General features: G+C 39.6%; 1 protein-coding gene across 2 annotated transcripts in view; it reads left to right on the top strand.

Moving 5' to 3' along the window:
* Window positions 1–21963, top strand: part of Zmym6 (zinc finger MYM-type containing 6) — a 36794-nt gene extending 14831 nt beyond the window's left edge. The window contains exons 7-14 of one of the 2 annotated variants that reach the window (XM_055611285.1): window positions 1542–1814; window positions 2498–2648; window positions 3952–4124; window positions 5519–5666; window positions 7529–7687; window positions 8271–8308; window positions 19226–19370; window positions 20030–21963. In XM_055611285.1, the coding sequence (XP_055467260.1) occupies window positions 1542–1814; window positions 2498–2648; window positions 3952–4124; window positions 5519–5666; window positions 7529–7687; window positions 8271–8308; window positions 19226–19370; window positions 20030–21858 (2916 nt within the window). In that variant the 3' untranslated portion in view covers window positions 21859–21963. The remainder of the gene's footprint in view (window positions 1–1541; window positions 1815–2497; window positions 2649–3951; window positions 4125–5518; window positions 5667–7528; window positions 7688–8270; window positions 8309–19225; window positions 19371–20029) is intronic. The other variant, XM_055611286.1, reaches the window with a different exon arrangement.
* Window positions 21964–23416: the final 1453 nt, after the last annotated feature.

Here is a 23416-nt window from a genome sequence, read left to right on the forward strand (position 1 = left end):
CCTTCCTTCCTTCCTTCCTTCCTTCCTTCCTTCCTTCCTTCCTTCCTCTCTTTCTTTAAGACAGAGTTTGTCTTTGCAGCCCTGGTTATCCTGGACTTATTCTGTAGACCAGATTGGCTTTGAACGTAGAGATCCACCTGCCTGTTTCCTGAGTGCTGAGATGACAGGTGTGTGCCACCACAGCCCAGCCTAGTTTTCTATTACATTTATTTGGTATATGTTTGAAAGCATGACTGCGTCATCTTACCAGCTCATTTTTTTTGTTTTTGTTTTTTCTTTTTCTTTTTTGAAATAGTCTTGCTTCATGGCCCAGAGAGGCTGAGAACTCACTATGTAAAAGTTCAGGCAGGCCTCAAAAATGAGGCCATCATCCTGCCTCTGTCTCCCAAGTTCCAGGATTACAAGCATGTGATGCCAGTTTAGTGTTAAAGTGTTTTTGTTTTGTTTTATTTTTTTTAGTTTTTCAAGACAGGGTTCCTCTGTGTAGCCTTGGCTATCCTAGACCCACTTTGTAGACCAGGCTGGCCTTGAACTCCAGAGATCCACCTGCCTCTGTCTTCTGAGTACTGGGATTAAAAACATGTGCCACCCCAACTCCCTCACCTCCCCACCCCATCCCCCCAAAGTGTTAAGATTTTGAATGCAGGGTTTAAAAAAAAAAAACAAACCTACATTTGAGCCAGGAAGTGGTGGCTCATGCCTCAACTTTAATCCCAGTACTTGGGAGGCAGAGGCAGGTGGATCTCTGAGTTTGAGGACAGCCTGGTCTACAGAGTGAGTGCAGGATAGCCAAGGCTGTGCTGAGAAACCCTGTCTTGAAAAACCAACACAAAAACAAAAAACAAACAAAACCCTACAGTCTATTCAAGTAGTGTTTCAAAGGTCATTTGTACAAATGTTTGAGTCTAGATGTTGGATGTTGGGGTTTCTTATTTATGGTCCTTGACTCAGATATTCCCCCTCCCCCTTTCTCACCTTGGCTCTCCCCTTTTCCTTTTTTTTTTTTTTTAAAATCAGGGTTTTCTACTATAGTCTAGGTACATTCATTTTGGCTCTTTAAAAGAAAGAATAGGAACTAAATATGGTTTGAGGGGTGGAGTGGTGAAGAACAAAAGCTTATTGGGGCTCACATGCGTCTTGTGTCCTGGGCCAGAAACTTGATTCTTAGCATGGAGTTTAGGTCCTTCTTGTTCCATTTCTGCCCGCTCTGTGCAGTATACAGAAAGAGTAGAGTTTCTCGGCCTTCCTAGGTTGAGGCTGCCTGGTGTGTCCACTGTCATACTAGCCATCGGGAATTGGTTCGTGAGATGCGCAGGGCTTGAGGAAGGCATCTCGGAAAATATGTAGGAGTCTTTTGCTCTAGTCTGTCACCTTTGAGTGTTTCAATTTTTAACCCTTCTGCTCTGGAAGGTATGCCACTGAAACTTCTTTTTCTTAGAAGTAAATAAATGTTTGTGGAATGAATATTAAAATGAGAAAATTAAAACAATTTTGTTACATTATTTCTTACCTGGTAAAATCTTTGCTTTGTATTCATCCAGAATGTATTTAACAAGCCAAAGAGAAGAACCTCTTCATTGGTGCCTATATCTGAGGGTCAAGAAGTGATGCGCACCCCCTTGCAGTCTGCAGCGTCAGCAGGAAAAGGGGCTCCTGCCTCTTCCTCCAGCAGCCCCAGTAGCCGCCCGCCTGCTGCTCTGGAGACTCTTGCTGAGCTGTCCCAGCACACTGCTTTGACCCACTCATGCATGAAACTCAAGTGCCAGCAGTGTAACCTTCTGTTTGCCACAAAACCAGAGCTGCTTTTCTACAAGGTAAAGGGGCCGTGTGAAACCATCCAGTAAGAGCATTTGCGTTTTTTTTGTCTTTGGCAGTTCCTCAGTTTGTGCTGACTTAAAAATATACATTTTATTTTGTGTATAATTGTGTATTCACAGATTATGGGTATTCTGTGTTGTGCCTGTGGAGTTCTGTTGGCAAGAGTTGGTTTTCTCTTTCTATCACATGGGTCCTGGGATGGAGCTTGGGTTGTCAGGCTTGGCGACAGGTGCCTTGACCTGCTGAGCCATCTCACTGGTCTGGAAAAAGACTTGTTAAAGAGAGCGCTGCTGTTTATATGAATTTGTGTGGAGGTGTGTGGATATGTACATGTGAGCATGAGTGCCTGTGGAAGCCACAGGCATTGGATCCCCTTGTATAGCCTGGAGTTATGGGCAGTTGTGGGTAGCCTGACACGGGTGCTGAGTTCAGGCCTCTGCAAGAGCAGAGCACTCTTCTAACCAGTGAGCCATGTTTTAATGCCTGTTTAAAGATTTATTATGTATACAGTGTTCTGTCTGCATTTACGCCTACAGGCCAGAAGAGGGCACCAGATCTCATAGATGGTTGTGAGCTACCATGTGGTTGCTGGAATTGAACCTCGGACCTTTGAAAGAGCAGCCAGTGCTTTTAACCTCTGAGCCATCTCTCCAGCCCCCTGTTTGCTTGTTTTTTGCAGGGTAGAATGTTTCTGTTTTGTGGCAAGACTTGCTCTGATGAATACAAAAGGAGAAATAAAGTAAAGGCATTGTGTGACTACTGCAAGCTACAGAAAATCATAAAGGACATTGTACGATTCTCAGGGGTTGACAAGCCATTCTGTAGTGAAGGTAAAAAACACGTTCCTTGTTGCTCATAGTATGTAGTGGAGTTCGTTCTCATGATGAGTTTTGAGTTTTGATTTTCAAAAACTTTTTTTTTGTCTGAGACAGGGTTTCTCTGTGTAACCTTGAATGTCCTGGAACTCATTCTGTAAACCAGGCTGGCCTGGAACTCTTAGAGATCCACCAGCATCGACTTTTCAATTGCTAGGATTAAAGGCATGCACTACCACTGTCTAGCTGCTTGAACATTCTTAAAAAATTGAATTTATATTTTGTACACTTTAAGATTTATCTTTATCTTTTCAGCATTTTAGTAATCTCAATAAAGAAAAATTATAATTAAATTAATGGCGTTAGTAGACAAAAGTCTTGTAAATTTAGCTAGGACATCAGACTTTTTATTTTTTAATTTTTTTGGTTTTTGTCTTTTTTGAGATGCGGTTTTTCTGTATGTAGCACTGGCTGTCCTGGACTCACTCTGTAGACCTGGCTGGCCTGGAACTCAGAGACCCACCTGCCTCTGCCTCCCAAGTACGGGACTAAAGGTGTGCGCCAAAACTGTGTGGCAGATTTTTTTATTTTTTATTTTTTTGTTTTACCTATTTGTAAAGTAGGAATTGAGATAGTTTCTGCTGCTTGGTTTAAAAAATTTTCAAGCCTTTGACATTTCTGAGTATGGATGATTTAATATTTAGAGTATGTTCAAATGTTAATTAGAGTTTGTTTTGTGAATGTGGAGACTATCCTATAATATAGAGGTAAACAATTATGTCAGGAAATCAAACCCAGGTTTTTTGAAAGAGCCTTTAACTGCTGAGCAATCTCTTCAGGCTCTCTCGTCCGTCCGTCCTTCCTTCCTTCCTTCCTTCCTTCCTTCCTTCCTTCCTTCCTTCCTCCCTCCCTCCCTTCCTTCCTTCCTTCCTTCCTCCCTTCCTTCTTCCCTTCCTCCTTCCTTCCTCCTTTCCTCCATCTATCCCTCCCTTTCTCTCTCTCTTTCTCTCTTTCTTTTTCTTCCTTTTCCTTCTTCACAGGGTTTCTCTGTGTAGCCTTGACTGTTTTGGATTTGTAAACCAGGCTGGCCTCAAACTTGGAGACAGGGCTGCCTCTGTCTCTCTGAATACTGGGATCAAAGATGTGTGCTACTTTGACTGGCTGGCCTTGAACTTCTGATCCTCCTGCTTCTATCTCCCAAGTGTTGGGCTTATAGTCCTGTAGTGTAATGCCTGGCTAGAAATCACTCAGACACCACAGATACCTCCTTGAAGCTAACATACGTTTGTCTCTCCCTGTCATCCTTTCTGATGGTTAGTTTGCAAGGTCCTCTCTACTCGAGACTTTGGGGAACGATGGGGAAAGTACTGTAAGATGTGCAGTTACTGTTTACAGACATCTGCAAATTGGGTGGAAAACCAACTGGAAGGCAAGGTCCAGGTTTTCTGTTGTGAAGATTGCATGTCCAAGTTTACAGCTCTGTTTTATCAGGTAAATAGGTCATGTTCTTTGTTTTTATGAAGTAAAAATATTAATCATTTCAATTTACAATATGTTCAAATTATGTGAAAAATGTGTTAGGAGGTTAGGGTTTCTGGAGGTCTTTTCTTTACTATGTTGGTATTGGGGCTTGAATTTAGAACCTCATGCTTGCTATAATTCTCTACCACTGAAATGTATTTCTAGCTATACATTTTGTTGTTGAGTAAGGATTTGTGTGCCTTCTTATTCTTGTTTTCTCATAAAGTATGATGACCTTGTTTGTAGCTTTTAGGTTAGATATTTACATAATTTTGCCGTAAGTAGCTCACTCATTCAGGTTACTCTGAAGAATTTAAAGTTAGACCTTGTCCTCCATTCATAAATCAAGCGACAAACTTCTAGTCTTCCCTACTTTCCTATTTTTGGAAGTCATAGAGTACTATAGTAATGGGTAAAATTTTATAAGCAATAATACAAGTCTGGTCGATTGTTGATTGCTTTATTCCCAGTGTCAGTCCCAGAGTTAGGTGTACTATTGCCAGTTTATAAATAGAAAGAGTGTAGTCCAGAGAGGTTAGTAGCATGTTCTTGAGGAAGCTACAACTACATAGCATCCACAGCACTTTAGTGAAATCATTATTTATTTAACTACCTCACTTCTAAATGTAATTTTCTCACAGAGGAATATTATATATTTTTAACCATTATATGGCAAAGGACCAATCACAGTACTTAAGAAAAGGGTATTTAGGCTGGGCGTAGTAGCATACGCCTTTAACCCTAGCACTCTGGAGGCAGAGGCAGATGGATCTCTGAGTTCAAGGCCAGCCTGTTCTACCTAATGAGTTCCAGGACAGCCAGGGCTCTGTTATACAGAGGAACCCAAAAGAAAGAAAAAAAAAACAAAACAAACAAAAAAAGAGAGAGAGAAGGATACTTTCTTTGTTGAGCGAATCAGTCTTTATATCTTCAAAGCTCTATCTTTTCTTCTATGTCTTTTCTTACTCTTACAAAATGCATCCTGTCTTTACATTCCTTCATTAGTAATTTTGGAAAAAAAAAAAAAAAGAACAACTTTTAAAAAGTTAATTTTTCCTTTAATCCTAGTACTCAGGGATCTGTAGAGACTGGCAGATCTCTGTGAGTTTGAGGCCAGCCTGGTCCACAAAGCAAGTCCAGGACAGCCAAGGCTATGCAGAGAAACAGAAACAAACAAAAAGTCAGTTGTTAGGACATCTTCTATGGAACAAATAATATCTGTTTTAACATGAGTTAAGAACAGATTTTAAGTAGGGATCCTTTCATTTTATAGTTTCACTAATTCACATACCAGTGTTTCTAGTTTATGATTAGTATTATCTTTTCTAACTTTAATCCTTGCTTGTTTTTCTTTTGCTTCTCAGACAGCCAGGTGTGATGGTTGTAACCAGCAGGGTAAGCTAAATGAGTCCTTGAAGTGGAGAGGAAACATCAAATACTTCTGTAACCTGTTTTGTGTCTTGAAGTTTTGCCATCAGTATAGTATGAATGACCCAATTCAACAAAAAAAAGGTACAATTAAGCTTGGTTACTGGGCTCTTTAGGATATAATGTCAGCATACACAGTGGAAAAACAGAGTTTCCCTGCATTCGTACCTCCTGGACTTCCTTAAAACCTTCTTTAGGGCTCCTTAATGACCCTCTGTTCTGCTTTGTTTTATTATTGCTGTGGTAAACACCGTGACCAGAACAGCTCAGGGAGGAATGGACTTACTTCGTCACACCGCCAGGTCATACACCCTCCGTCACTGAGGGAAGTCAGCAGGAGCTCAAGGCAGGGACTGAGCACAGACCGTAGGACAGTGCTACGCACCAGCGTGTCCTCCATTGCTCACTTAGCCTGCTTTTTCATACAGCCCAGTACTACTTGCCCAGGGTTGACACTGCCCACGTGAATCAGACGTGCCTACAGGGCACTCTGATGGAGGCATTTTTCTCAGTTGAGGTTCCCTCTTCCCAGATGACTCTAGCTTGTGTCCAGTTGACAAAAAGCTATCACGAAGTCCATGAGAGAAAAATTCTGTTTTTTTTGCTGGCATAACTAAAGCAAGATAGTAATAAATAAATGCATAGTTATTTCATATAAAATTTAATCTGATTGCTTTTGATTAAACTAATGTGAATGTTTGTAACACTGAGGAATCCATACTACTCAGTTAATAGAACTAGAAATAAATACTAAAAAGAGGGCAAACAAAGGGAGAGCATGTAAGTATGTTAATATGGTGGCCGTTGGTGGTGTAGAACTTGCTTACAGCTAAAGAAAAAAGAGCAGCACATTAATTATTTCAGAAAAAATAAAGTAGTTCAGTTCTTCATGGGTAGCAAATTTTTTTCTGAAAAATACAGTACCATTACAAGTAGGACAACTAATGTGGTCAAAAAATTCAGAAGATTAGATGCGTGGGATGTTCTGAGTCTCTCCTCTCAGTAGTACTTTCTGATTCAGAAAAACTTGATACATCTTTTCTGATCAGAGCCTGAAGGGCCACGTGCCTTGGGTTCTTGCAGTTTGGCTCTTACTTACCGTGTACTCCCTCTATTCTGAACTTTTGTGTTAGTCATCCCATCCCTAGGACTAGTCAGGTTAAGAGTGGAATATTCATTTTATAACATAGTTGCGGGAAACCAATGCTATCGGAAGAAAGAATGAGTCTAACGGAGGGAGGGAAAAAAGAAAGACAAATATCTGTTTTCTTTCACATATGCATTGGCAGAAGAACTATTGCAAGAAGAAAGGGGACAAGGAGAGGAATGAGTACATGGGAAGATAATGAGGTCATGAAAATGAATATTAGCAAAATACAATGATAGAGAATTTGAAAATGAAACCTTTTATTTTGTATGCTCACTTAAAAGAAAAAAACAGTGCTACATGGAGGGACAGCTTTCGCACTGACATTTAAAAACTGTTATGTTAAAAGTTTTATTTGAAACAATCCTAAGTGTAGGGTTTTATACCTGCTCACAGAAACTCCGTTAATCCCAAAGTTGATAATACCTGGCATTTTACCTGTTAGATATTAAAATTACTAGATTTGGGAATGTCTGATATGGATTTTAGATTGTCATTTGAAGCTTGATTTTTACAGAATCGGGCTCTTTTTAGGTCCCAGGGAACACTGACTTTGCCAGAACCACCCAAGCTAACATTACACAAGTTGGAGCTTTGTACTGCTTTTTTCTTGTGTGACCTTTTTATTTATACTGTATCTAACTTTGTTGTTTATTTTAATCTGCATTTATTTTCTTATTTTTATGGAACAATTCATAAATTTGTATGTCTTCCTTGTGCTGCAGGGGCCTTGCTAATCCTTATCATTACACTTTTTTCTTTTTCTTTCTTTCTTTTTTTTTTTTTTTTTTTTTTTAAGTATTTGTGCTTCCAAAATCAGCATCAGTAATTATTCCTAAGGCACAAACTGTTTTGAAGACACTCCCTTCTCCAAGGATAGCTACGACACCAGTTATAACCAGTGTGATGTCATTGGCAAAAATACCTGCTCTTCAGCCCACTAACCGTGTTTTAACAGGTATGACTTGATACAGAGGCATTTGGCTAAGAATAAATACTGCCTACTTCTAAGAGTCTTACTGGTAATGCCTTTGTTTATATTATAAGAGGAAGTATGTCAGGTTTGGGTGGCAAACACCTTAGCCTACCTAATCCATCTTAGTTTTTAAGACAGGATTTCGCTGAACCTGGAGTTCACAGATTAGCAAGGCTGGAATGGTCAGTGGACTCCAGGAATCCTCCTGCCTCATCTGGGGTTACAGATGCATAGAGACATGCTTGGTGTTTTTGTTTTTAAACGTGAAGCCTGGGGATCTGAACTCGAGGGCCTCATACTTGTATATCAGGCACTTGACCCACCTTGCCATCTCGCCAGTCCCACTCGTTGCTTCTTTGTCACCAGGACTCTAATGAAATAGCAAGGGGCCTGAGGTAGACAATCCTTACACTATTAGGAACCACAGGTGGAATTTTTTTTTTTTTTAAAGAAATTCTGGTCCAGACTCCCAACACACCTAAATGAGAGAAAAACAAATACCTTAGTTTCAGTGTTTACTTATATATATTGCAGGAATGATGATGTATGTTTTGATTTCTAACAGAGTCGGGTCCTAAAGAGGCAACAGAAATCATTGGAAATGTGAGTTTATTGTTAATATGTTACCTGATAATCCCACTTACTTAGGTTTTCATTTTGGTTATAATTTAAGATATATATCTCTATATCTATATATATGTACAAATATATGCATATATGTACATACATTATACAAGTACTTTTTTGTTTACAGCTTATTTTCAAAAGGTTGACTAGTAATGTATTGTTTTAAATTACATTGTTGAACTCTAGATCATTAATAAGGATGTACTCTTAATTTATCTTACTGTTTAAATTTAGATTCTGTCGTTCTCCATTTCGCAGGGGCCTGGATTATGACTGGGGTCCTGGAACTTGGCTTCTGGATGGAGAACAGGGGTTTCATTTCTCTCAGGGGCATTTAGAGGGCCTTCGAGTGAGGCCTGAGTGGGCTAAGCTGGGATGTGGAAAAGGTTTTCCACAGAATGTTACAGTTTAGCTCCTGTAGCATGAGATCTCCAGTGGCAATGGAAGCTTGGCATTCCAAAGCCTATGGTAATGCCAGAGTGTTAGAGCTCTTGGTCAAGCTGCTGTGCTGAGCAAAGCAGAGGTGCGGGCCAAGGCCTATGCCTGGTTGCCTTGCAGCCAAGACACAGGCCTGGTGAAGCCCGGGCCCACCAAGGCCCAGGCCCATGGGCTGGAGGGGAGGCCAGGTGAGGTGCCATCTGAAGTCTGAGTAAGAACCTGTGTACCTTTATTCAAGTGAAATCAAGGGCAACATAAACCCTTGACAGAGGGAGGGATTTCGAGGGTGAAATCATTTGATTCCCTAGGGTCAGGGAGTCAGGGATACTTTTGGCCCTATCACAAGAAGGGAAATGTAGTACTTAATTATCCTACTGGGGAGGGGGATCTCCGCAACAATTGAAGATCACCGCTGGACTATCCTTAGCAGGGTGGGGCATTTCCAGGAATTCCTAGATGCTTGCTAGAGCAGTTTCCTCATCAGGAAAGGGTCTGGCCTGCTCTGACAAGACCTGAGATCATCCAGATCAGGGGAGACACTTAGAACCCTGCTGAGAAAAAGGAGTGTATCATCATAGCCTAAGCACAAATAATTGGTTATCCAGAGATGACCAACTTCAGCCTTACCCAGCAGAGCCCCACAAGGCTCTTTAATTTGTTTAAGTGCTTGCTAACTCTTTTTGGCTGCTTATATTTCTTTTTACTATATTTAAGTATTTTCATTTTAGACTAAAAAGTCTTTGTAAAGTTCAGTGTGGTATCATTGTGATTTTGAACTGTGTAAGGCTGAAAATAGTACCAAGTGTGTATTTTCTTAATCTCTCAAATTTATGTCTCAAATTTGAAAAATGTGAACTTTCCCCCAATTTGTTTTGTTTTGTTTTTTGAAACTGTTTGTTTATGTATTAGAGCCCTGGGTGTCCTGTATTTGCTCTGTAGACCATGCTGGCCTCAAACTCACAGAGATCTGCCTGTCTATGTCTCCTGAGTGCTGGTATTAAAACTTTCCCCAAATTAAAAAATTTTTTTCAAAGAATGCATAATTTGAGATCTGTTAGGCTACAAGGTTATACTTTGCTGATGCTGCTCAGCACCAATCATCACTTCAACAGAGAATAAAATTACTATCATCTTTTTGTCAATATCACATGTTTGATTAATGGTTTGATGATTTTGGTGACCATTTGCTCTTGATATAATTAAAAATCTTTTTTATATAGCAATGCCATTCAAGTGCTATAAAATGGGGCTGCTAGGACTGAAAGTGTGCCCCACATGCAATCCCTTTGAACAGAAGTTAGAGATGATGAAAATCTACAGTTTTACCAAACCACTACCACTGCTGTGATATTTCATGCTGTTAAACTAGGAGAATGTATCCTGCATAGTTTTGAGAGATAATATTCAACCCCAAAGCAGCATAGTAAATTAGGCAAACTACTTGCCTAGCTTAGAGAAATTATAGCCAGGCAAGTCTAACAGAATAAGTGGAAAAACTTTGGCAATTCCTGTATGAATTATTTTTAATGAAATGAAAGTAAGTAGACCAGCAAAATGGCTAAGCAGGTAAAGGTGCTTGCCATGCAAGCTTGACCATCTGAGTTGGATCCCCAGAACCTGTTAAAGTTATTTTTATAAAATTGTGTTTGTTCTCAGTTTCTTTCTTAACTTAGCTAACATTAAAATAATTGAGATTCTATTCTGTTATTTGTTTATCAAGCTTCACGGTACAATCCTGAGCAGTATTACTCTATTCTTAACCCTCTAGGCTAGACTGGCATCCTCCCTGAAATACTTGTACTTTCTGGCATTCTCTCTTCCAACTCCTATCTCTTATGTCTCCTAAACCTCTGCCCATTGCTGAATCCCTTACCTCTTCTTACAAAGTGTCATCCCTTGGAGGGCAAGAAGTCTAGCCCTATTCTTTTCCCTGCTTAGTGATTGGCTGTAAGCTGCTTTACTGACATATCAGGGAACATCTGGGGAGCAGTATTTATATAGCATTGAGACAGGAGATTCTCAGCACAAGGATTGCAACCAGATATGGAGGGGTACAGAAATCAGCATTTGAATATCTATTTCTGTGTGTGTTTGGACTGTATAACCAAGGTATAAAATAAAATTTTATCTGTCCCATTTAAAAGGATGGCATGATAAGTTCTGAGCATTTTGTAGTCAAAGCTTTATTGGCCATGCATAGCTGAAGTCCTGGCTGGAGACATTTTCATTCTCAGTCAGTCTCAGAGTTGTTTCCATGTGGAGGGATCAGCAAATGATGTTACCTGTCCTGTTTGGTCTTCTTGATTTCTTTCCTTCTCTGTACAGCTAAGACCTTCAGGAGATCTCACCTGTCAAATCTAATTTTTATCAATTTGGACAGAATCCACAGTTTTTCTTTTCCTATAGAAACAAATGTATAACCTCTTCCCCAGCTTAACACATTTCCTGCTTTCCATTTGGCGGTTATGACATCCTTAATATAAACAGGCTGATTCGGTTCAGCAGTTTTCTTTCCATAATCCAATGTCCTCAGCTGCTGTTTTAGCATTCAGAAAATTTAGAGTTAATAAAGCACTATGTAGTTTATCTCTAGGTGTCTTTGTTACCCTTTTTTGTTTGCTAAACGTCTCCTTTAAAGTACAGTTGGATCTATCTACAACTGCTTGTAGGATTGTGTGGTATGCTTTATATTACAACATGTGAATTTGCTTTATTTTACTAGAGACATCTGCTGGTACATTGTCACTCATAATTTGTACAGGCATTCCCATAATAGCCATAACTTCTAAAGAATGTATAATTACAGAATCAGTTCTTTCAGAACTTAAAAGTTGCCCCTTGAAATTCTGAATATGAATCTATGGCATGGTGCATATACTTCAGTTCTCCAAACTCCTCAAAATGGAGCACACAAGCCAGTATATAACCTTGTTCCAAGGCAACACTAAACAGGATCTGCATTTCTACTTTAGCAAATAGACCTTCATCCAATAATTGTACTTTACAGTACACATATAATATCCAGTCTGACCATGTTGGCCTGTAGCTTGAAGCCTTTTTTTATCCAGCATCTCAGTGTGCTGCCATTCTGCAATTTCTTCAAGCCTTTATGGATTTTTCTCATCTGGAACTACCTCTTTTGGTATTACTGTAAGTTCTAGATTGGATTTCTCAAAGATTTCTGTTCTATGGCAAAAACTTTTGTTCTCTGGCATTTAATTTAGCATCTAATTTCTCAGTCTCTTCTCCAAATCTTTCTTATCCTGATATGTCCCAAAGAGGATATACAAAACTTACAAAACTATAATCATCACTGAAAAAATTATTTGTATGCTAAAAGAAACAAACTCAAATGGAATCCAGATGAACTATGTCACTGTGTCTTCCATCTTTTTAAACATAGAAAATAATCTTTAATCTCAAAATCTCTCCCTAAGACTTACTTTCTTAGATTCGGCTTCCTTCTAAACCTTACCAGTTCAGATGCTTGAGGCTTCTCATCTGTCTCTGGCTTCTATTCCAGGGAGAGGCACCGCTTGTTGGCATATACTTTTTAGTTATTTTGTTTGGGCTCTTATACCTTTACCTCCCTTTCAATATTTATCGACCCTAATCCCTAACCAACAGCTCAACACTATGTAGAAAACAGGACATCCTCTGTCTCTTTAGATTATGTCCCACTGATTACTGACATAGTTCCTTGGGCTAAGTCCACTTCATAGTCAGGATGTCTCCAACTTTTTCTTCTTGTCAAACCACAACAACAGCAACCAGGAGCAACAGTAGGGAGCAGCAGCTGCCTTTTTCTTTCTCAGAGTACCTCATCCCTCTCTGGGCTCTGGTGTTTATACCCTCTCAGAGTCTCCAGAATTAAACTAGCTGCAGCTGGCCAAGATTTTGCCTCTGCTAGTGCATGAGACAATCAGAGTTAACAGCTGTGGACAAGCTGAAGCAGACTCATATTTCACCCCTGGAATAAAACAAAAACAAAGTCATATAACATAACTCGGAGAGATGGGGAGATGGCTCAGAGGTTAAGAGCTCTACTTGCTCTTCCAGAGGTCCCGAGTTCATTTCCCAGCAACCACATGGTGGGTGGCTCACAACCATCTATAGTGAGATCTGGTGCCCTCTTCTGGCGTTCAGGTATGCATGCAGGCAGAACATTGTATACATAATTAAATAAATAAATCTAAAACAAAACAAAACAAAACAAAAACCAAAACTCATACTACAGTGTGTAGCTCTGGTTATAAATTTGTGAACTCTAATGAATGATTCATCTTTCTGCTTTATGTATGTGAGACAATTAGTCTTGAATTATGCTATTTTTGAATTATTTAGGATTTTAGGAATATACACCTCATTTAATACAGTTGCCCTATATATTTTTCCCCATGTAGAGTATTTTACTGTGACTCACCTCTTGTATTTGGTAATTAATATTTATTATTGATATATCTTTTTATTAAAGCTGCTGTTAATCCTAGACAGCTGTATAACCAAATCACCACACAGAGACTAGATTTATTTAGTTAGCCTAGAATACAATGTTGGGCAATAGTTACTCCATCCTAAACCTCCAAGCCTGCATAATTTGCTACTATTCAGATTCACCCATAATAACTTGCTTTTAGTGATATCTTAGGTCAGGTTAATTTCTCCATGTTGTCCCAAGACCTCTCTCCCAGCTTCAGCTTCTCTCTGCTTCTCTTCTCCCTCCTACTCCTTCCTCTCCTTCTGCTTCCTTCCTCTCCTTCCACTCTGAACCAGGATGTCCCACCCTATCCTCTCCATTGCTCAACATTGTGGCTGGTTGTTTTAATTGACAACTTAGAGAACAAATGGTGGCATGTTTACACAAACTTGAGACAGGTGATGCTTAGAATAAGTATCACAATGCAATGTCCGATTGAAACCAGATAGTGGAGAGAAATCAGCATTTGAATGAACAAGGGTAAGGTGTATACATTCCAAAAGAACATTATATCAGCACTCACCTGTCATTTAAACTGTGTCACTGGAGGCTGAAGAGATGGCTCAGCAGTTAAGAGCAGTAATTGCTCTTCCAGGGGACCCCGGTTTATTTCCCAGGACCACATCCTAGCTTAAAATAATCTATAACTCCAGTCCTAGGGGAATCTGATGTCATCTTCTGGCCTCTGTGACCTCCATGGGCACTAGGCATCTATATAGTACATAGACATACATGGAGGCAGAACACCTATACACTTAAAAGTAAATGTAAAAATAGTTTAAAAACCTAGTACCAAGCTGGGCATGGTGGTGCACGCCTTTAATCCCTACAGCTCCAAACTTAGTCTTCTTACCTTCAGGATCCACTCCTCCCACTGTATCCACTCCCTGGGAATTCTGCCTCTTGGTGGGGACCCTGTTCCCCCTGGCTCTTTCCCAAGGCCCCTCTGCTTTTCATCCTAGCTTATCTTCATCCCTTTGTGTCACCTGCTGACCCACAAAAGCACTCTTTACCAGGAACCTCAGAGCCACACTGCCTATGATCCAGAGAGGGCAACAGCAACCAAAGAATGGAGCACCCACTCAAAGAGAAGGCCAGATAGCTACACCAAGTAACTCCTCGTCCAGGCGGAGGTGGCAAATGCCTTTAATTCCAGCACTCTGGAGGCAGAGGCAGGCAGGTATCTGTGAGTTCAAGACCAGCCAGGTCGGTCTACAAAGCCAGGACAGCCAGGGCTATACACAGAGAAACTCTGCCTCAAAACAACTCCCCCACAACCAACCAACCAACCAACCAAACAAACAAACAAACAGAAAACCTATTACCAAATAACTGATTTTTTTTTAGTCTATAAAATACTTATAAATAGTTTTAGAATCTTTTGTTTCTCTGAAAATGTTAATGTAAATTTTCCTCAAGTTATTTAAGTAATTTGAATTTGGTGGAATGTGAAGAAATATAAGTAGTTGGGTGTTGGTGGCAGATGCCTTAGTCCTAGCACTTGGGAGGCAGAGGCAGGCAGATTTCTGTGAGTTGGAGGCCAGCCTAGTCTATTGAGTTCCAGGACAGCTAAGGCTATACGAGAAATGCTGTCTCAAAAAAAGAAAAGAAATACTCGGAAACAAACTGAAGAAGTCAGCAAGCACTTGTATTTTATTTTATTTTATTTTTTTATTTTTTTTATTTTTTTTATTTTTTATTTTTTATTTTTTATTTTTTTATTTTATATATTTTATATATATATATATTTTATATATTTTATTTTTTATTTTTTTGTGACAGGGTTTCTGTGTGTAGCCTTGGCTGTTCTTGCTTTGTAGACCAAGCTGGCCTTGAACTCACAGAGATTTGCATGGGATTATAGTCATGTGCCACTGCACCCAGCTCATGTACATAGTTCTTTAGACTTTGCAAATTGGATAGTCTCTGTTCCAACTGGAGGGTCTGCCACCTCTGCTGATCTAGTGCCAAAGTAGCTACAGACAGTATGTGGCTGAGTGCATTTTCAATAAAACTTTACACGCAAAACAAGGGAAGGGACACTTTGCCAAACCCTGACCCACTGTATTTCCATCCAGAATTAGATTAGGCTATTTGCTTTTGTTACTTTTTTGTGGTTGAGATAAAATATCACGATAAAAAAAAAAAAAAAAACAACTTAGAGAGGGCTTAATTTTGGAAACAAGCTTCTGTCTACCTTCTTATTGTTTATCAGATTATATTTAATATTTAGGACCAGAGGAGTCATATGATCTGATTTATGGGAAGCAGGGTTGTTGGTTTTTGCTGTTATTTGTTTTCATTTAGTAATTTGTCTTAATTTGGAGTTCCCTTGAATTATCATCTTCCTGCCTCAGCCTCCCACATTGATTTGTATTTTTCAAAGATCTTTGTGAGGGGCAAAGGAAGGGAGCTAGTAGAATATGTTCTAGCATGCATGAAATTTTGGGTCTGATCTTTAGCACTCAGCAGGCAAGAAGATGAGACGCTTAACACCATCTTCAGATACACAGCAATTTGTGGGACAGCTTTGTCTCATTTAAAAAAAATTTTTTTTTTTTTTTTTTTTTTTTTCTGGCAACAAGGTGCAGGAAAATCCTGCAAAGAACAGGGACTATAAGAGGCAGGGAACACCAGAAGGCCTTAGAGATAAAAGGCTTCCTTTGTTTTTGTTTTCTGAGATATAGTTTCTCTGTGTAGTCCTTACTGTACTGGACCTTACAGAGATCCACCTGCGTCTACCTCCCACATTCTGGGATTAAAGGCTTGCATCAGTACACCCAGCTAAGAATTATCTTTCTTTTAAGTGTATTTTTATTTTTTATGTTCATTGGTGTTTTGCCTGCATGTATGTCTGTGTGAGGGTGTTAGTTTCCCTGGAACTGGAGTTACAGACAGGTGTGAGCTATCATGTGGGTGCTGGGAATTGAACCCTGGTTCTTTGGAAGAACACCCAGTGCTCTTTACTGCTGAACCATCTCTCCAGTTAAGGATTCTTTTTAAAACATACTGGGACAGCTTATTAGTCATCCAAGAGTAAATACTACATAGACAAGTGGATATGTGAATCTGGGGCTCTACAGTCTAAGTAAGAAAGAGTCTGGAAACCAGCCATTATCTATATGGTGCTTTAACAAGACCTAAGGGAGCAGGCATGGTGGCCCATGTGTAATCTTAGCATTTCCGAGGCAGGCAAGGGAGTGTCGACCCTAAGTTCCTTGCCAGGCTGGACTACATATTAATGCCCTGAAGAAAAGTAAGGGAGAAGAGAGGGCAAGAGGCAGGGAAGGAGGGAAAGAGAGGAAAGTCAACAACCTAAGGGTACTCAGGATGTCATTCCGTGGTAGAATATATAAGGCTTCTGATAGTTTTGATCCCTATTGTCATCACCTCCACCCCTAAATGAGTGTGTGTGTTTGTGTGTGTGTATGTGAAAGTATGCCAATTCAAAAACCTACCACCATTTAAGGACAGAGTGGTTTAGGGTGTCATAATGCTACTCAGAATGGCATGCCATTTGAAGTTTCTGAATTGCTTGTTTCTGGAATTTTCTGTTTAGTGTTTTTAGACCACAGGTGATGTGGGTAATTGACACTTTGGAAACACAGACATGGAAAATAGAAGATTATTATATGTAAGCATTCCCTAAAACATTAAGAAAAAGGTAATTCAACACATCAATAGGTGGAAGTTAAAACCAAGAAATTAAGCAGGAAGGTGGTGGCATACCTTTAATCCCAGCACTCAGGAGGCAAAGGCAGATCTTTGTGAGTTTGAGACCAACCTGGTCTACAGAGTGAGTTCCAGGACAGCCAGGACTACACAGAAAAAACTTGTCTTAAAGACAAAACAAATCTCCCCCCGCCCCCCAAAAAAAAAAAAACAAAAACAAACCGAAAACAAAACAAAAAACATGCCAGGAAATTCAAGTAAAATCCAGATAACCAACCAACCAACCAAAGAAAGAAAAACCATAGAAATAGAAGTAAAACTATAGGCGCGCTATTTTTAAACTCTACTTTATTTGAGGTTCTTTAATGCTGCCACCTCCCTTCCAGGCCCCAGAGAGAAAGAAGGTTAGAGGGGGAAAGGGATGTAGGTGTCTTTATACTTAGTTTCGATGGGTTAGGATGGTTGGGTTCTTTGGGAAAATACCAATCCCAGGTCGTCAGGATATCCAGCAGTCCAGCAACAGCAGATGCAGCAGGAAAAGCCAGCAGCCTTTTTCTTCCTGTCTCTCGAAGCCCTCCTTCGTTCTGTAGGCCCTCATATTTATACCCTTTCTAAGTCCTCAGAATTAAACCACGCCCCTCACAAGGCAATCATCAGCTATGGACATATTAAAAGCAACTCTGTATCCCACACTTGGGATTAAAACAAAAACCTGTTTACATAACTGAGTTTTTAAAGATCCCAAAATTTCCACTACATTAGCAACTATTAGCAACCAGTGACACACAAAATTTAAAAATGAACAAAATTTTAAAATGTCATCAAGCACAGGTACAAAACAATATTCAGTTGTAATAAACGAAGGTGAGACTGTGGGAAATGGGAACAAAAACCAGAACAAGGGGCTGTGAGCTCAATGGGTAACTCTGTTCTCTTCTTATACCATAGAGGTCAAATGGGATTGAAGTCAGGTGGTTGGGCTGGACGGCAGGACCCTCAGTAGCTGAGCCATTTCATCCAATGTGGCTTGCCTTTGTGAATAATTCAGAAAGTCTGTTCTTTCTCCAAGGAGTCCTTACCCTCTACAGCTCTTGCCACTATTTCGACATGTTTGTTAGAGGATTGTTTCGCCTGTGTGTTTTTGGGTCTCCTCTCTGATGTAAGGCACAGGAGAGCAGGACTTTTCTTTTTTTCTTATATCCTCAGGGCTTAGATGGTGCTTGGTCTATGGTAAACATTCAGTAAATATTTTCTGAATGAAATAAATGTGTTTTAAATAAATGTCCCACTCCATTTTCTTTTAACTTTGTTTTATGGAGATTTTTATTAACAATTTTTTTTCTTTTAATTTTCTGGTTGTCAAATGTATTGGTCTTTTTTTTTTTTTTTTTTTTGCCTTGTTTTTACATTGCTCTTAAGAATACTACCTACTTCCTCTCTGTTCTGGCCATTTGAAATTCGCTAGGCTTTTTTTTTTTTTTTCCTGTTTTTCGTTTTCCACTTGAGATCTTTAATCAATAATGATTACATATGTATTTTATGCATTATATACGTGCATATTTTTTGTGGAGTCTGGGGTTGGATCTAGTTTTTTTGAACAATTACCCTTATCAGTAAATTTTTTTTTCTTTATTTGGTTCATATTTTAGGCAGAATAATTTCTGTGTGTGTGTGTGTGTGTGTGTGTGTGTGAGATATGTGCATGTGTGAGAATGTATATGTGGTGTGTGTATGTGTGATGTGTGTATGTGTGATGTGTATCTGTATGAGTGTGTATGTGTGTATATATGTGGTATGTGGTATTTGTGATGTGTGTTATGTGTGCTGTGAGTGTGTGTATTGTGCATGCATATGTATGTGTGTGGTCTTGTGTATATTGTGTGTGGTGTTTGTGTGTTAGTGTGTCTGTGAGTATGTGTCAGTGTGTTGCATGTTCATGTGGTATATGTTTGTATGTGTGTGTATATGAATGTGTGTTGTGTATGTGCCTATATGTGTATGTGAGTGTGTATGTGTGTGTGTGTGTGTGTCAGTGATTGAGTGTGTGTATGGGGGAGTTAATAGGGATTGAATCCAGGGCCTTGCCCATGAGAGCCATATTTATCTTCCGGAATTTTTTTTTTAAAAAAAGTCAATAAATGCTGATTAGGGAAATTAGGAGTTAGTGGTGTTTGTAATTTCTCCCCCAGAGAGCTTTCTGTCTGTAACTCCTCTTCCAGAGGGTAACATTGCTTTTCATATAATATCAATACAGTCGTTGGTAAGGTACTGAAATCACTCTGGTCTGTGGATCTGTCTCACACTAGGGAAGTGCACAGGCAACTGCTGAGGAACTTGAGTCTTCAGAGCTTCCCAAGCTTCTGAAGAACAAAGGTGTGTTGTGTAAGCCGGCCACACAGACCAAGGCCATCTCTTGCAGACCATACACACACCATGCTGCATGCCAGACAGGTAAGTGTCCTGGCACTGTGTATAAGGTTTGTTTTTTGCTTTGTTCTTTTTTTAATAAAAATAAAGACAGTAATTTCTTGAGTGTGAAATAGTAATTCCTGGATTATAGACTTTAAATTAATATGCACAGAGAGTATGGCATTTAGAGTTAAACATTTCATACATGTGTACATTGCTCTTTCAAGATGTGTAGGTAATTATAATTACTGACATTCATAATTGCTTAAAAGCATTACTGATTGAGCCTTAGTTCTTCTCTTTCTCTTTTTTAGACTCTGCTTTTAATTATTTAATTATCAGTTACTAAAAAGATAGATCTGGAGTGTTGGTGATAGAAAATTGTATGAACTCTTACATGGAAAAGCTGTAAAGCATTTCCCCAATCAATGGTAATGCCTAATCCCATACTTATGTTTTCAGTTATTTTAATAGCCAGCTCTGCCCAAAGTGTGTAGAATTCATATATTCCAGGTAAAGTGCTCTACCTCTGAGCTGTACTCTAGTCCCTAAATGTTGTTTTCAACTTCTAGATTTTAAGCTTTATAGGCAACGTTGAGTTAAGCTGTGTTAATGATCTTTGTCCAGTTTTTCATAACACATCTGTTGATACTATATTATACATGTTCATATCATAACACTGACTCCAGTATTTCCTTCAGATTTACCTCTGCCAAATGGGAAAAATGAAGAACCTGATTCTCCACCTGCAAAAAAAAAGAGAATAGGCTTTTTCCAGACTTATGATGCAGAATATATAAAATTTGGTTTTATTATCTGTTCTGGATCAAAGGAAAGTTCGCCAAGACTACAGTGTGTCATTTGTGGAGAGATCTTACCAAGTGAAAGTGTGATGCCAGTAAGCCTTTCTAACCATTTGAAAGCAAAACATTCAGAATTGGAGAAGAAGCCAGTAGACTTTTTTGAGGAAAAATCATTTGAAATGGAATGTCAAAACAGTTCTTTAAAAAATTGTTTACTAGTTGAAGAGTCACTTGTGAAAGCTTCTTATTTAATTGCTTTCCAAATTGCTGCCAGGAAGAAGCCATTCTCAATTGCTGAAGAATTAATTAAACCATATTTAGTAGAAATGTGTTCAGAAGTTTTGGGTTCAAGTGCTGGAGACAAAATGAAAACCATCCCTCTTTCTAATAACACGATTGGGTGCAGGATCAATAAACTGTCTGCAGACATTGAAGACCAGCTGGTTCAGAAGATCAGAGAGTCCAAGTGGTTTGCCCTGCAGGTAGACGAGTCATCAGAGACCTCAGATGTCCCCCTTCTCCTCTGCTATGTTCGATTCATCGATTATGACTATGGTGATGTGAAAGAAGAATTACTATTTTGCACTGAAATGTCTTCTCCAAGCACAGATCTTGAGGTGTTCGAACTAATAAATAAATATTTTGAGAGTAGATCTCTGAATTGGAACCATTGTGTTGGTTTCTGCACTGATGGGGCTGCGAGCATGACTGACAGGTGTTCTCGTTTAAGGTCAAAAATTCAAGAAATTACCAAGAATACTGTGACATTTACACACTGTTTTATTCACCGTGAACACTTAGCAGACAAAAAGCTATCTCCATGTTTACATGAAATTCTTTTGCAGTCAGCACAGATTTTAAGCTTTGTAAAGAGCAGCGCCTCAGATTCACCAATGTTGACAGTTTTGTGTGAAGAGGTGGGGTCTGAGCACATGAGTTTACCACTTAATGCTGAAGTATGCTGGTTGTCAAGAGGGAGGATTTTAACAAGATTATTTGAACTGAGACATGAAATTGAAATATTTTTAAATCAGAAGCATTCAGAGTTGGCCAGGTATCTCCGTGATGAGGAATGGGTTGCAAAGCTAGCCTATTTAGCAGATATATTTTCACTTATAAATACATTAAATTCAGGTCTCCAAGGAACCATGACTACTTTTTTCAATTTGTATAATAAAGTTGAAATATTTAAGAAAAAGCTAAAAACATGGTTGAAGCGCACACAAGAGGGTGATTATGATATGTTTCCTTTACTTTCTGAGTTCTTAGACTCACCAGATGTGAGTGTGAAAAACATTACTTGCATTGTTTTCCAGCACCTGGAAGGACTTTCTCAGCTATTCCGTGACTGTTACCCACCAGAAAAGGACTTGCGTTCAGGAAATCTGTGGATCGTCAATCCCTTTGCCAGTAATCAGAATAACAGTCTCACTGACTCTGAAGAAGAAAAACTAGCAGCATTATCTTCAGATAGAAGATTACAGTCAGCATATAAGTCAATGTCTGTAACCCAGTTTTGGATAAACGTAAAGACAAGTTACCCAGAGCTTCATGAAAAGGCAATGAGACTCTTACTGCAGTTTTCAACCATCTGTTTGTGCGATGCCACCTTTTCAGCCTTGACTGCATCAAAACAAAGGAACCTGCTGGGTTTTGGTCCCGCCCTAAGACTTGCAGTTACCTCATTAGCTCCAAGGATAGAAAAGTTAGTAAAAGAGAAAGAGTAGTATCCATATTGCTTATCATCAGAGTCCTTAATTTTGTGTTAAATTTTGTATAAGTATCCTAAAATACAGTATTTGTATTTTCAGTGATTAAATGTTTTAATATTTTTTCTTTGTTGTACAGGGACTTAAGAATTATGGGACTTAAGCATAATTATATATAATTTTAATAACATAAGGGAGAAAATGAAGCCTTTATATTGGTGATTGTTCCTGGAGTTTCAGAGGAAATGTCTTGCCTAGGGAGTCCCCCAGGAGACCAGACCAACCCACTTGTCCCAGTACACCAGTGAGAGGTGAGCAGCGGTGAAGGGCAGAGAGAGGCTGGGTCAGCATAACCAGGTTAGGAAGAACAGAATAGGATTCAGTGGCTGCACCTCAACAAATTGTTTTGTTTTGTTGAGACGGGGTCTTTCTACAGAGCCCTGGCTGTCCTGGAGCTCATCATGTAGACCAGTTTAGCCTCAAACTCAAGAGAGATCAGGTTGTCTCTGACTGCTGGGATTAAAGGTGTTCAGCACAGCGCCACCTTAGTCTTGAAGGGACTAACAGGGACTTTGAACTATCATGGAAAAGGTAACGATAGAGGGTTGGAGTATGCCCAGGGCTGCGTCGTGGTAAGGTCGGTGGTCTGATTGATCCTTCCTTCAGCTCTGGTTCTGCAAATGATTCTGGAGGAATTCCCACTGCCATCACTTTGGGGGAGCAGTCTGGGTTCTGTGAGATAACTGCCCCTGGTGCAGCCTCACCATAATGGCAATGGCCCTCGTTTAAGGCGTGATCCATGCTGCCAAGTCCCCTGTTGCTTGGGGCTAGTTTTGGTCCTTCACTGTACAGTGTGTTTTATGGGTCGTTTCAGTTTTAGAGTTCAAGGTAATTACAGGAGAAAGTGACTCAGGAAGAAAAGTGGCAAAATAGAGCTAGAGGGAGACAAAACAGAGTTGAGTAAGGCCAGCAACCAGTGACCTCCTCTATGACCAAGTCGGTGGGTGCACTTTAAAGACAAGTTTTAGTCACCCGCCAGGTACCAGCGCTCAGAAAGTTATTTGTGATGGAAAGCAGATCCAGCCAGGTGGCCAGCAGCAAGGATGGGCAACAGGTAGGTGGAGACCATCATTTTGGGTTTCCTTGGACCTCTAGACCAGGGCTTGGGAAGTTTTTGTTTTTGCTTATTTATTTATTTATTTATTTTTTTGGATTGGAGACTGGGCTTTGCAGTGTAGCCCTCACTGGCCCTAGTGTGGGTTCTTGCTGTGTAGTCCAGGCTGCCTGTCATGGACAGTCCTCAGGCCTCATCCCTTCTAGTGCTGGGATTACAGGTGTGTTCCATCATGCTTGGCTGTAGCCATCTTTCATAGGTCAGATAGTATTCTGTGGTTCAGCCATAGATGGTATACAAACATAGGTCTGGTAAACACTGTTACCCTTGTACACTGAGAGTAATTTTTGTAATTTTTCAAGTGTGGAAATTCCTTGAACATTGTTTAATCATTTTTAGGATTTTTATTATTATTTTCTTTTTTGGTGTGTTTAAGAACTCAGCAACTGGCCAAATTTGGCA

The sequence above is a fragment of the Psammomys obesus genome, unplaced genomic scaffold (assembly GCF_907164565.1).
Source record: "Psammomys obesus unplaced genomic scaffold, mPsaObe1.curated_primary_1811, whole genome shotgun sequence".
Lineage (NCBI taxonomy): Eukaryota > Metazoa > Chordata > Mammalia > Rodentia > Muridae > Psammomys > Psammomys obesus.